Source organism: Chrysemys picta, chromosome 19, assembly GCF_011386835.1.
Source record: "Chrysemys picta bellii isolate R12L10 chromosome 19, ASM1138683v2, whole genome shotgun sequence".
NCBI lineage: Eukaryota > Metazoa > Chordata > Testudines > Emydidae > Chrysemys > Chrysemys picta.
The window spans coordinates 23,784,647-23,799,854 of NC_088809.1; the positions used below are offsets into that span (position 1 = coordinate 23,784,647).

General features: G+C 49.6%; 1 protein-coding gene across 30 annotated transcripts in view; it reads right to left on the bottom strand.

The window, feature by feature from the left end:
* The window catches only part of TSPOAP1 (TSPO associated protein 1), a 174,121-nt gene that overhangs the window by 130,055 nt on the left and 28,858 nt on the right, over positions 1 to 15,208 (bottom strand). For all 30 annotated transcript variants that reach the window (XR_010593833.1, XR_010593832.1, XR_010593831.1 and 27 more), the window contains exon 4: positions 13,277 to 13,453. Coding sequence is in view for 22 of the 30 variants with exons in the window: in XM_065573152.1 (XP_065429224.1) it covers positions 13,277 to 13,453 (177 nt within the window). In the remaining 8 variants the exon portion in view is untranslated. The remainder of the gene's footprint in view (positions 1 to 13,276; positions 13,454 to 15,208) is intronic.

Consider the following 15,208-nt stretch of genomic DNA (forward strand, 5'->3'; position numbering starts at 1 on the left):
TATCTCTTTCCTAATGGTTCCTAACATTCTGTTCACCTTTTTGACTGCAGCTGCACATTGAGTGGTTGTTTTCAGAGAACTATCCACAGTGACTCCAAGATCTCCTTCTTGAGTGGTAACAGCTCCTTTAGACCCCATCATTTTGTATATAGAGTTGTGATTATGTTTTCCAATGTGCATTACTTTGCATTTATCAACATTGAATTTCATCTGCCATTTTGTTGCCCAGTCACCCAGTTTTGTGAGATCCCTTTGTAACTCTTCACAGTCTGCCTGGGACTTAACTTTGAGCAGTTTTGTATCATTTTCAAATTTTGCCACCTCACTGTTTACCCCTTTTTGTTAGGAAGCAGCTCCGGCTCTTGGCAGCTCTCCATATGTGGATTTTAAATGCTGGGGTAGGAAAGGATCTGTCCCAAGAGAGCTGGTTTGTTTGTTCATGTTTAGAGAAAGTTAGAAGCTGGTCAAACCTGGAACTCAGAAAGTGTGTTTGGGCCACAGCCCTGGCACTGGCTGGTCATCCCGTCCCTACACTCCAGATGCAAAACCTGCAGCTATCACAGCTAAACCAGGGGAAACTAGGGAGACTTTCTCTCACAAAAATTCATGTGAGATTTTTCTCCAGTTTGATTCACCTAATATTGCATCCATCAAAGTTTGGGTTTTACATGAAATTTCAGGAGACCCAGAATTGTTCTGACAGTCAAAACGACCACAAAAGGCCAGTTCTGTAAAAAGCTGCACTCGTGGGTTTTGGAAGAGTTGCTGAAGGAGGCAATGCCCATTCCTCCAAAAAGCCCATAACCCACTGGATTAAGCAAAAAGCTGGGAGCCAGGAAATCTTGACTCTGTGCCCACATCTTCCCCTGCAGGGCCCTGATAATACTCTGCACCTTATAAACATGATTGAATTATAGAGCAGGTAAATATAATTGTCCCCATGTGTGATGGAAAGTAAATCCTGTCAGGCACCCGAAGGGTTACAGGAGCCTGGGTGTGCTTCTAACCTGGGGAGGGTCTGGTCAGATGAGGAGATGGCTTAAGAAAAAAACCCGAAAGAGGATGATACCGGAGGAGGGCAATGGTGTGTCTCTGGAAAGCAGCCTGCGAGAAGGCTGAGAAGACCAGCTGGGCTACTCCCAGGTGAGCTGGAAGCCTGACTGGAGGTAGGAACCCTGATGCGCTGCACCCAGGGGAAGAATGTGCCAGCCCCTGCACAGTGGAGTTGTTAGAGGTTCAGGAGCCTGGGACAAGGTGTAGGGGTAGACTAGACTAGTCAAGGTGCCCACCCTGTACCCCAGGCTTCAGAGCCTGAGCTCCAGCCCAAGCCACAATGTCTACACAGCCATTTGTAGTGCACTAGTGGGAGCCCCACTAACACAGGTGGACCTGGCCTGTGAGGCCTGCTCCCAGAAGCAGTCTAGACATGCCCTATAACGTGATCAGCCAGAGGACCTGGTCACTCCTATGGCTGGAGTAGACCAGAAGACAGTGGGGGATCCAGAGGCAGAGGTTCAGCTTCATTGCAGCTTGCCACAGGGCAGTGCAGTGGAGCGGGACTTTGCTACACCATGCAACAAGGGGGAGGCCTGGCACTACAGGAACTGGCTTGAAGTCAGGATTAGAAGCCACGTTCTCCTGACTTCTAGACCCATGTTGAGTCCACTAGGGTAGTGATTTTTAGCTGGCAGAGCGATGGGTCAGCTGCAGCTTTATGCAGAATCTCTCCCCCCACCCCCCAAACTCTCTAGTGGACAGTTGCTAAGGCCAGGGGGGTCAGGAAGGAGAAGCTCAGTCCTTCTGCCTGGCCCAGCTAGGCTGTTGCTACTGCCATTACACCCCACCCTCGCTGCAGCTGTCTTGCTGCTCTCTACCTACACCACATGCAGCTCCAGGAAAGCACTACTGGGAGATGCCATGACACAAGCTGCCTGGACCGCATGGCACCCCAATGCTCTCCGTGCTTAGCTATTTCCAGAACATCAACAATTCCCCAGTGCTGCATGCAATGCAGGTGGAGAAGCAAAGAGCTGAAGGAGCAGCTCCACCCACAGCACTGCCCACCAAGCCCTGCCCAGAGGTCTGTCCACCTAGCTCACATAGCATCATAGAAATGTAGCCCTGGAAGGGACCTTGATAGGTCGTCTATCCCAATGTCCTGAACTGAGGCTGGACTAAGCATTATCCAGACTATCCCTGACAGGTGTTTGTCCAACCTGTTCTTAAAAACCTCCAATGATGGAGATTCCCTAGGCAATTTATTCCAGTGCTTAACCACCCTGACAGTTAGGAAGTTTTTCCTAATGTCCAACCTAAACCTCCCTTGCGGCAATTTAAGCCCATTGCTTCTTGCCCTGTCCTTGGTGGTTAAGACGAACAATTTACCACCCTCCTCTTTATAACAACTTTTTACGTACTTGACTACTGTTATTGTGTTCCCCCCTCAGGCTTCTCTTCTCCAGACTAAACAAATGCAATTTTTTCAATCTTTCCTTGTAGGTCATGTATTTTAGACCTGTAGTCACTTTTGTTACTCTCCTCTGGACTTTCTCCAATTTGTCCACATCTTTCCCAAAGTGTGGTGCCCAGAATTGGACACAATACTCCTGCTGAGGCCTTATCAGTGCTGAGTACAGAGAGTGGAAGAATTACTTCTCATGTCTTGCTTACAACAATCCTGATAATACAGCCCAGAATGATTTTTTTGTTTTTGCAACAATGTTACATTGTTGACTGATATTTAGTTTGTGATCCACTATAACCCCAAGATCTTTTTCAATAGTATTCCTTCTGTAGGCAGTCATTTCCCATTTTGTATTTGTGCAATTGATTATTCCTTCCTAAATGTAGTACTTCACATTTGTCCTTATTGAATTTAGTCCTATTTATTTCAGATCATTTCTCCAGTTTATCAAGATCATTTTAAATTCTAATCCTGTCCTCCAAAGCACTAGCAACCCTTCCCAGCTTGGTATCGTCCACAAACTTTATAAGTGTACCCTCTATGACATTATCTAAATCATTAATGAAGATATTGAACAGAACCAGACCCAGGACTGATCCCTAAAAAACCCCACTGGATATACCCTTCCAGCTTGATTGTGAACCTTTAATCCTCTGAGTACGGTTTTCCAGCCAGTTGTGCCACCACCTTATTGTAGGTTCATTTAGGCTGTATTTCTCTAGTTTGTTTATGAGAAGGTCATGTGAGACAGTATCAAAAGTCTTACTAAAGTTGAGATATCACAGCTACCACATCCTCCATCCACAAGACTTGTTACCCTGTCAAAGAAGGATATTAGGTTGCTTTGACATGATGTGTTCTTGACAAATCCATGCTGACTGTTACTTATCACCTTATTTTCTTGTAGGTGCTTACAAATTGATTATTTGATTATTTGCTCCATTGTCTTTCCAGGTACCAAAGCTGATTGGTTTATAATTCCCTGGGTTGTCCTTATTCCCCTTTTCATAGATAGATGCTATATTTACCTTTTCCCAATCCTCGGGTATCTCTCCTGTCCTGCACCCATCATTCTGCACACAAATCTAGCCATGCCATCTTGCTGGGACCTCAATCCCACAATCCTGTATTATCACAAAGAATGTTGGGTTTGGGTCATGGCAAGAAACTGCAACTTGTTTTTAACTGCAGATGAAGAATGGTGGGGAGCCGCTGACCTAAACCAGGATATCTCAGGGAAATCACTTCACCCCTCAGAGCCCAACCTTGCCATTCTGCAAAATGGGGGTACTGAGAGTGATGTCTGCATCACAGCAGACTCACAATGTCTCCAGCCATCAGCAGGTAACTCTTATTAGTCCCATTTCACAGATTTGGAACCCAAGGTTGTCTGCAGTAGAAAACAGGCACTGGGGTAACCAAATCCATTTAAAATCTATCTAGTTACACTGGTGCAAACCTCTAGTATGGATGTTATAGATGCGCTTAAACTGTAGTTAACAGACTTAGCTTAATGCAAACAAATGAGATGAATTTTTAGATTGTAATTGATTGCTTTCCTGGCAGGGACAGGGGAAGATAAGAATAGAGGGGAAAAGTTTTCATCTTTATTTCTTCACTGTGGACTCAACGGAGCAGACACACAGCCAATATAAATTGCCAAAGCTTTTGGAAGGATGACAGTTTTCACCAGCAGAAGATCTGCACTATCACTCTGTGTCAGATGAGGTCTCCCTCACCCCAGCTATGGAGTGCTTGTTACAACATGGCTGTGGCCTTCATCAGTATTAAATCTGAATCTGCTGCTGTGGGAAAGGAGTTTTCTTTCATAATACTTTGCAAGTTCATGAAATGGACAGAACTAATTCTGTTCCAGACATCATTCACCTGGCTGGAAGCTGGTGTGTAGTAAGCTATGTAATGCAGCCAGGGTTGGTGCAAGGAAGTTCCGCGCGCTAAGCGAAACTTCCACCTTGTGCCCCCACCCCCAGCCCTGCAGCAGCTCCCCACCCCCCCTCCACCCGGAGGCACCCCCCCCCCCCACGGCAGCTCCCCCCCGCCCTGAGGTGCCCCCCCGCGGCAGCTGCCCCCCTGGCCCTGGAAGCTGTGCGGCAGCTCCCCCCCCACACCCTGAGGCACCCCCCCGCAGCAGCTCCCCACCCCCCGGCCCAGGGATCCGTGCAGCAGCTCTGACCCGGGGAACCCCTGGGCTGCCGGCGGCGCGCTGACCCGGGGAACCCCTGGGCTGCCTGCCGGCGGCTCAGACTCCCTCCCCCTCCCAGCACAGCGGCCGCTGTAAAAAAAATGGGGGCGCCACTTTTTGGCGCCCCCAAATCTTGGCGCCCTAGGCAACCGCCTAGTTGGCCTAAATGGTAGCACCAGCCCTGAATGCAGCTGATGAAACTCATACAACCATACTGAGATCATGACAACTACTCTTTGCAGCTTTGGGAGATTGTGACGTTACAGAGGAAGACTGGAGACTTACAAATGTCGCCTTGTGTTTCTTCTAGTGTGGTGAAATTAGCCCCCAAATCGCTTACACACAGCATATTTTTAATATCTGCCTCTGCAGCATGAGGCATGGGTTGCTTGCTGGTTTGAAGTAGATTAAATAATGGATTGCCTGCCACTTGAAGTGTTTAAAGCAAGATTCGAGGACTTCAGTAACTCAGCCAGAGATTCTGGGCCTAGTGCCAGAGTGGGTGGGCCTGCAATGTGGCCTGCAATGTGCAGAAGATCAAACTAGGGTTGCCACCTTTCTACTTGCACAAAACCGAACATCTTTGCCACGCCTCCTGCCTGCCCCTTCTCAGAGGCCCCACCCCCAGCCATTCCATCCCCCCTCCCTCTGTTGCTCGCTCTCCACACCCTCACTCACTGACTCATTTTCACCGGGCTGGGGCAGGAAGTTGGAGTGCGGAGGGGGGGCCTCTGGGCAGGGCTGAGGGTTCAGAGTGTGGGAGGGGGCTCTGGGCTGGGGCAGGGGATTGGGGTGCAGGGGGGGCTCTGGGCGGGGCTGAGGGGTTCAGAGTGCAGGAGGGGACTCTGGGCTGGGGCAGGGGGTTGGGGTGCGGGAGGGTGTGAGGGCTCTGGCTGGGGGTGCAGACTCTAGGATGGGGCTGGGGATGAGGGTTTGGGATGTAGTAGGGATTTGGGGCCAAGGGGTTCGGAGTGCAGGAGGGGGCTCCAGGCTGGGGAGGGGTTTGGGGTGCAGGGGGGATAAGGGATCCAGATAGGGGTGCAGACATTGGGGTGGGGTTGGGGTTGAGGGGTTTGGGGTGTAGGAGGGAGTTCCAGGATAGGGTCAGGGGGTTTGGAGGGTGGGAGGAGGATCAGGGCTGGGGCAGGGGGGTGGGGCACAGGAGGGGGTCAGGTGTGCAGGCTCCAGGCGGCTGGAGGAGGGACATGCCGGCTGCTTCCAGGAGCCATGCAGTGCGGTGGCTAGCAGGAAGCCTGCTAGCTCCGCTGCACAGTGCTGCCAACTGGACAGTCAACGGCCCGGTCAGTGGTGCTGAACGGAGCCCCCAGGATCCCTTTTTGACTGGGTGTTCCGGTTGAAAACCGTACACCTGGTCACCGTAGGTCAAACTAGTTGCTCATGATGGTCCTTTCTGGCCTTTAAAGTCTACGAGTCTATGAGATAGAAGAATTAATAACTAAATATGCATTTATTAAAACATGGAATTGTCCTATTGGGTCAGATCAGTGGTCTGGCTAACCCAATATCCTGTTAGAAAGCAGCTGCTACTAGATGATCCAGAGGATGGGGCAAGAAACCCCTAAGTTGGGAAGTATGGAATGACTTGCCCATAGGGTGCCTGCTGCTACTATGTAACACCATTGTAATATTTTTAGAATCTCTATCCCTTTCTTGCTTCTACCTAAGGTTTGCTTTGCTTTTTAGACATGCTGCTGTGCACTGAGCAGAGATTTCCATTGAGCTGGCCAAAATGAGACCTCCACTTATTTTCCTGAGTGATTACAACTAATTAAGGCTCTGCCCGCAGTGGAGCTTGAAGGTGTAATTTCCAGCTCAGACAGACATACCCGTAGAACCAGAGGGTTAGAAGGAACAATGAGGTTCATCTAGTCTAACCCCCTGCCAAGATGCAGGATTTGTTGTGTCTAAACCATCCAAAACAGCCTCCTTTGGAAATCCTCCCGTGAAGGAGCTTCCACAACCTCCCTGGTGCAATCTGTTCCATTGTCCTACTGTTCTTACAGCTAGCAATTTTTTTCTGAGTTTTAATCTAAATCTGCTCTGCTGTAGTTTGAATCCATTGCCTCTTGTCCTGCCTCTGTGGCAAGAGAGAACAACTTTTTTCCATCTTTTATATGGCAGCTTTTCAAGTATTTAAAGACCACTATCATGTCCGCCCTTGATCTCCTCTTTTCCAAACTAAACAGACCCAGTTCCTTCAGCCTTTGCTCATCTGGCTTGTGTTCCCTCCCTTTGATCATCTTTGTCACTCACCTCTGCATCCTTTTCAGTTTCTCCACATCCTTTCTATACAGTGGTGACCAAAATTGGACACAGGACTCCAGCTGAGGCCTAACCAGCCGAGTAAAGCGGTACCATCACCTCCCGTGACTTGCATGCTGTACCTCTGCTAATGCACCCTGAAATTGCATTTGCTTTTCTTGCAGCAGCACCACATTGCTGACTCATGCTGGGGCTGTGATCCACCACAACTCCCAGATCCTTCTCACCAGTGCTGCTGCCAAACCAGTCCCCCCCATTCTGTATTTGTGCATTTGGCTTTCTTCCCTAAGTGTAGCACCTTACATTTGTCTTTGCTGATTTTCATTTTGTTGTCTATAGCCCAGTTCTCCAATTTATCACTACCCCTCTGAATTTTAGCTTTTTCCTCCAAAGTGTCATCTGCAGACTTGATCAGTGCGCTCTCTAGTCCTACTTCTAGGTCCTTAATAAAGATGTTAAACAACACCGGACCCAGAACAGATCCCTGTGGAACCCTACTTGAGACCTCCCCCAATCCAACATCATTCCATTCATAGTGACTCTTTGTTTGAGGTTGCTTAACCAATTACATATCCACTTACTGGTACAGTAGTTCTGCTAAACTCGCATTTCTTCACCTTACTTATCAGAATGTCATATGGGACTATGTCAAAGCCTTGCTAAAGTCCAGGTATATTATGTCCACCTCATTCCCCCTATCCACCAAAACAGTTACCCTATCAAAGAAGGAAATCAAGCTGCTTTGACATGGTTTGTTCTTGGTAAATCCATGCTGCGTGCTAGTGATCACCTCTTCAGCCTCCAGGTATTCGTAAATTAAATGTTTAATATATTGTTCCAGTAGCTTCCCAGGTATGGAGGTCAGGCTGACTGGTCTGTAGTTTCCTGGCTCCTCCTTTTTCCCCTTTTTAAAGATGGGCACCACATTAGCCCTTCTCCAGGCTTCTGAGTCCTCTCTTGTCATCCATGAGTTTGCAAACATTATTGCCTGTGGCTCCAAGATTCCTTCAATACCCTTGGGTCAATAGCATCTGGCCCTGCTGATTAATTCATTCAAATTGATCAGAAGATCTCTGACGTGTTCTTTACGTATCCTGATCTGTGTCCCTTCCCCTTTATTGTCTATGGTAACTTCACTAGTCATCCAGTCATGTTATTTTTCGTGAGAAAACTGAAGCGAAGCAGGCATTGAGCAGCACTGCCTTCCTATCATCTTCCATTACCAGCTCACCTTCTCCACTGAGCAGTGGACCCACACCCATGAGCACCTTACATTTGTCTTTGTTGAATTTCATGTTTTTGTCTATAGCCCAGTTCTCCCGTGTTAGCACTGATCAAGCTAGCATGATAAAAACAGAAGGATAGCCACGGCAATACATGCAGCAGCAGGGGCTAGCCACCCCGGGTACATACATTTGGTCTCAGATGGGCTCATACAGGGGGCAGCTATCCACTCCCACAGCTTGTGCCACTGTGACTACACTTCTGCTTTTAGCATTGCTAGTTCTATCAGAGCTAGCATGGGTTTGTCTCCTCAAGCTGGAAATTACACTTTCCAGTTCCAGCACAGACACACCTTTAGAGCTTAGCAATGTGTGTGAGTAGTCCAAATTATTCCTTCTGTAAGGAGTTGGACTCACCCCTGCGGCGCCTCCTGCTGGTCGTCCTCGGGAATTAGCTCATTTTCCAGCCAGGAGCACCCTCTGCAGGCCAGTGATCCGCCTTACTTCACTCTGGCCCCCGTGTCCCTCCCAGGATCCCGGTGCCCTTTCACTGGGTTTCTGCCCCCCTTGCAGAACCCCTCAGTCTCAGGGTTTCCCCCGCCAGGGGAACCCCCACCTACTAACCCCACCTCGCCTCAGTGTACGGCTACTGCCAGTCACCATCTAGCCCCACTCCCTGGGGCAGACTGCAGTATATGCCACTCATCACAGGCAAGGTTGGGCTGGACCTGCTGCCTCTCTCTATAGCTGGGCTGCCCCTCTGCAGCCCCGATACTGGTCTTAGGCGCTCAGCTAGGCCCACAGCCTGGGGTTTTTCCTAGGGTTACCATAATCCAGCAAGCAAAAAAGAGGATGGGAGGAGCCCCTCCCCTGTCCTGCCCTAGCCTCGCCCCTGCCCCTCCCACTTCCCCCCCTCAGAACCCCCAACCCTCCCCCTGCTCCTTGTCCCCTGACTGCCCCCTCCTGGGACCCCTGCTCCTAACTGCCCTCCAGAACCCCACCCCCTACCTAAGCCTCCCTGTTCCTTGTCCCCTAACTGCCCCCTCCTAAGACCCCCCCAAAATGCCCCCCAGGACCCTACCCCCTACCTGTACCCTGACTGCCTAAAACCTTATCCACACCCCCAGAAAGCCCCCCCCGAACTCCCGACCCCCCCCCCCCGTCTCTTGACTGCCCCCTCCAAAACCTCCCTGCCCCTTTTCCGACCCCCTGGCCCCCTTGTTGTTGGCCTTCGCCTAACGTCTCTGTGAACTTGCTCAGGAACTGCCTAAGCCGCTTGTCGGCACGCTGGGCAGCAGTGGGGGAGGAGCTCCAGACTGCCGGAGCCGATCTGCGATGCAGGGAGGGAGGGAGGGAGTGATTTCTGCTGCAGGGGGGAGGAGGAGCTCTCTCTGGCTGAGTGTCGGGGCACCATCCGGCCGGCTGCACTGTTAGCCGCGCGTGCTCTGCATGGGGGGGAAGTCCGGACATTTACAAATTCCCCCCGGACGCTATTTTTAGCTTAAAAAGCTGGACATGTCCGGGGGAATCCGGACGAATGGTAACCCTAGGTTTTCCAGGCTGGAGCTCCCCAGCTCCTCTAGCCTTCCCCCAGCCCTGCTCCACTCCCAGTACCCTGCTCAGCTCCCTTGCAGCCAGGCCCTTCTCTCTCTACAAGCAGAGAGAGACTGTCTTCTTGAGCTCCAGGCTCAAGCCTTTATAGGGCCAGCTGGGCCTGCTTCCCACTCAGCCTGGGCTGTTCTCCCAGCCCTCCAGCCCTCTCCCCGGGCTGGTTTTAACCCTGTCAGGGCTGGAGCGGGTAGCCACCCCGCTACACTTCCAATGTACGTTACCCTGCACTTATCTACGTAGACTTTAAACTGCCAAAGTGTTGTCCGTTCACCTCGCTTTGTTGGGTTCTTCTGCAGCTCCTCCTCATCCTGCGACCCCTGTGTTTATGTTGCCTGAACTTCCCATTATGAACATTCTTCTGCCAGTTTTTTGAAAAGTCTAGTGTCTCTGTGGTTACAGAATGAACTTGACATTTGCCAAGGCGGTAGTCCTGAACTAAGGGAGTTGCCTATGGCTGGCACCATGGAAATTCATTCAGATTTGGGCAAGTTATTCATAGATTATTTTTTTAAGGCCAGAAAGGTCTATTACATCATCTAGTCTGACCTCCTGTGTAACACAGGCCAGAGGATCTTACCCAGTGATTCCTGCATCAAGTCCATCATTTCTGGTCTAGAGCAGAGCTGTGAAAGTGCTAATTTTGATCTAAAGACCTCAAATGACAGAAAACCCACCACTGTCCTTAGTAAGTTGTTGCAATGGCTAACTCACCTCACTGTTAAACATTTGCAACATATTTCTAGTGTGAATTTATCTAGCTTCAACTTCCAGCTGTTCAATCCTGTTCTACCTTTTTCTGCCTGACTAAATTCCACGTAGATAAGTGCAAGGTAACATGCACTGGAAGGAATCATTTGAATTACTCATCCCCTTCGCTGGGATGCTAATCACTGCTAATCACTCCGGAAGGAAAGGCAGGGTATCATTCTGGCCAGCTCAACCTTAATTGTGGCCTTTTCTAACTTTTGAGTGCTTGACTTTGCAACCCTAATTATGGTCCTTTGATACAGTTTTTAAAAAATAATTAATATATGATAGAACTCTGGATTTAGTAATGGCCCTATCAGGGCTTAATCCTGAGAGGTGCTCAGCTCGCCAGCCCTGTTCCAACAAAGCACTGCAGCATGTGCTTAGCTTTCAGCAGTGGGCAGCACAGCTGATGTCCGATGAAGTCTCTCAGAGGAAGTGCAGTCCAGAGACTAGAGCAGTAGCCTGGGACTTGAGTCAATTCCCTGCTCTGCCCCACACAAGACACCTAGGGCTAGATTCATAAAGGTACTGAGGTGCCTCAACACCAGAATTATGTGTCTCCAGCTGGGTTTAGGCCTCTAAATCCCAATTTTAGGCTTCATTGTGACTCTCAAAACTTCCACCGAAACCTTGTAGGCACCTAAATTCACATGACACCTACATTGTCAGGGTAAAAGTTCCCTCAGCACCTACTGCCTCTGGACACATGCGCTGCTGCCTCCCTCTCGGTGTCCAGACACCTGTCTCCCCCAACCCCAACCCCAAGATGATCCATGAACCAGGGAAGACAGGTGTTCCTCTGCCTGGCTCGTATGCAGGACACAATCCAGTAGGCACACTCAGAGGCACCCTTTTGGATAGGGGCCCATTCAAAGAGGGAGGAGATGGCAGTGCCCACCTTATAACTCCCAGTCAGATCACTGGCCTGGGATGTGGGAGACCCAGGTTCACTTCCCCTCTGTGCCAGAGGGGGAGAAAGGATTTGAACAGGTGCATGGTGGCTCCTCTGGCTGTTTCGTGTGGAGTTGGGCACCTGCCCAACTCATTCACACAAGAAACACCTTAGGTGCCTGAGTAGTTCCTGCCTGTGAATCACTAGCAAAGATAGGTGCCTCCCTGCAACCTGGATTTAAACATCTACTGTATCTGGGGGAGGGCAGGGCTTAGTCACCATCTCCCACTGGCTAGATTAGGCAGCCCCCCCTCCTAGAATGCTGGCTTTTGTGGATCATATTCTTCCACACCTGTTGCTCCCCATGCATGGCACACGGGACTCAGGCTCCATTGATCTAGTGATCTGCTGGGCACCTAAAAGTGTGGCATTGTGATGATGAGCAGCATGATGCCTAAGTCCCTTTGTGAATCTTGCTCCTAGTCTCTTGGTACGTCAATTCTCTTTCTGTCAAATGAGGAAACTAGCCCTGCCCTGCCTCACAGGGGGATTGTGAAGATAAATCCATTACCGACCGAGCTGTGAGTAGGGGCCAGAGCTGTAGCTGGGTTACTGTCAAACTTCAGAGACTGCTAGTACATCTGACAACGCTGGAATATTATCATGTGTAAAAAATGAAGTATTTGCAGTAATTAACTTGTTCTTCAGCTAAAACTGATCCATGAATATTTGGCTTGGGAAAGGAATTCACTCTGGGGCAAGCTGTCCAGAGTACTGAAACACATTCCCTGGCAGCAGCATTTGGTAAATCCACAACTGTTAATGCTATCAAACAGTTATGCAGAATATTCATGGAAACCAAACGTAGACTCTGCCGCTGTGAGTATGCACGAAGGAGACCCACTCTAGCGCTATCCTCACTCAGTCAGAGAACACAAGCCGAGCAACGTGTCCAAACAAAACAGCTTGACTTTTGAAAGGAAAATATTTACCACAAGCTGTTCTTCAATTGCAAAATTAGCGGGAGTTCAGAGAAGAGCAACAAGAATGATCAAGGGCCTGGAAAACTCATCTGAAGGGGGACTGACAAGACTGAGGCTGTTTACCTTAGACAGGAGACAAATAAGAGGGGTTGTGATAAAATAGTCAATGCTCTAGACGTTCTCCCCGTCTCATAACACAAGAACAGGGGAATATCAATGAAATTAAAAGGTGAGAAATTCAAAACCAGCAAAAGGAAATACTTTTTCTCTGGGCGTGTAATTAGACCATGTAACTCACTGCCACCAGATGTTCGTGAAGCCGACAATTTAGTGAGATTCAAAGCGAGACAGGACATATATATGGATGCAACATCCCAAATCCTCCTAGTTAATACTCACAAACATTTGGGAAGGGAAATAAACCCTCCTGCTTCAAAGCTTAAGCCAATCTCTAAGTATAAGAGACTTTATGGGGTGCATGTTATCAAACATCTACCCACTGCAGGGTTCTTTCACCTTCCTCTGACACATCTGGGGCTGGCCACTGTCAGAGACAGGGCTAGGTGGACTGTGGGTCTGAGCCAGGCTTGTAATTCATAGAATCATCAGAAGGAACTTCAAGAGGTCATCTAGTCCAACCCCCTGCTCAAGGCAGGGCCAATCCCCAACTTTTTTTTTTTTTTTTGGCCCCAGATCCCTAAATGGCCCCCTCAGGGATTCAAACTCACAACCCTGGGTTTAGTGGGCCAATGCTCAAACCACTGAGCTATCCCTCTCTAACAAGTGAGACACCAAGAATTATACTGAAGACATTTGAAAAATGAAAACTGTCCATGCCAATGAGTAAAACCCCAGGAAGACACTCACCTTCCCAGCTGTGAGCTTCGCCTGTAGCTCCCGACACTCCTGCTGCAAAGCTTCAATCTGTTTATCTTTCGCTAGGAGGGCACTGGCCTGTTCTGTCAGGTCCTTGGCACGCTGGTGGGCACATGCTTTTTTACACAGCTCCAGGCTGGAGCCCTTCATAGCCACTGGAGCATTTACCTGCAATAGGGAGAGAACAGCAAGGGAGAAACCACACACGTGGTGGTGGTGTTAATAATTGCACAGTTAAGCAGCAGGTACAGAGCAAATAACCAGAGTGGGGGCATTACTGACTTTTTTGGTTCACTGGCAGCTTCGAAAAATTGAAAGAAAAGAAATCAGTTGAATCTTCTGAAAAATTCTGGTGAATCAAAAAAGTTAACAAAAATGTGCTTTGGAGCAAAGGAATCATAGAAGATTAGGGTTGGAAGAGACCTCAGGAGGTATCTAGTCCAACCCTCTGCTCAAAGCAGGACCAACCCCAACTAAATCATCCCAGCCAGGGCTTTGTCAAGCCGGGCCTTAAAAGCCTCAAAGGAAGGAGATTCCACCACCTCCCTAGGTAACCCATTCCAGTGCTTCACCACCCTCCTGGTGAAATAGTGTTTCCTAATATCCAACCTAGACCGCCCCCACTGCAACTTGAGACCATTACTCCTTGTTCTGTCATCTGGTACCACTGAGAACAGTCTCGATCCATCCTCTTTGGAACCCCCCTTCAGGAGTTGAAGGCTGTTATCAAATCCCCCCTCACTCTTCTCTTCTGCAGACTAAATAACCCCAGTTCCCTCAGCCTCTCCTCATAAGTCATGTGCTCCAGCCCCCTAATCATTTTCGTTGCCCTCCACTGGACTCTCTCCAATTTGTCCACATCCTTTCTGTAGTGGGGGGCCCAAAACTGGACGCAGTACTCCAGGTGTGGCCTCACTAGTGCCGAATAGAGGGGAATAATCACTTCCCTCGGTCTGCTGGCAACACTCCTACTAATACAGCCCAATATGCCATTGGCTTTCTTGGCAACGAGGGCACACTGCTGACTCATATCCAAATGTTCTGTTCCGTCTCTGGGAACTTGGAAAAAGAAAAGCAAAGGAAATGAAGGGCTTGTTTCACAAAGGAGGTGGTGCCCTTACAAGCTTTAGCCCAGGGCTCTCACCTGGGATGAGATGAAAGACCCAAGCTCAAGGCTCCCCCTCTGCCTCTTGTTTCGGATGGATTTCAATTGGTTCTCCCACATTGCATCCCAGTGAGCTATGGGTAGTCTGGGCTCAGGTTGTGTTCTACTGTGTGCCCACCTAGCCAGTCAAAATGACTCTAGGCAGGGGGATAGACCACTCACAGGGGAGTCCCTGCTCCACAGTATGGGGAACTGAACCTGGGTCTACCCACAGCCCAGAAGTGCCCTGAGCTAAAGGTGCCTCTTCCTCTGTCAGCTTGTGAGTGGAGGGAGAAGAGATGACTCTGGAGGGAGTGAGCTGGAGATGACTGCTGGGCTCCCAGAGACACCAGAGGGGCAGCTGGGCAGAGAGAGATTTGAACCCATCAGCTCTAGAGGGAGGTTAATTTGCGTTTCCTGCTAAGAGGCCAAATGCCATGGCCCATAGGAGTGAGCAGCAGAGAGAGAAGGTCTGATGCCCTGTGCATGAGACACAGCCGCTCTGTCTACTCTAGGAAACGCCGCAGGAGTTAATAGCAGGTGTGGCTGGGGTGGTACTGAGCACAGGTCAGCTGTAAGCGCAGACAGGACCAGGCGATATCCAGCACCATGCAGAAGCCTGGCTGAACTGTGCGTGCATGGCTGAACCAGTGCTGGGCACTGTCTGGCTCTGACTGCAGATGCATCCCCCACCCAACTGCACCCACCCCCAGAGCCCATTGTCAGCAATGGTGACATTCCCTAGAGTGCTGGCAAAGCAGCCATCGGTCATGGCCAGG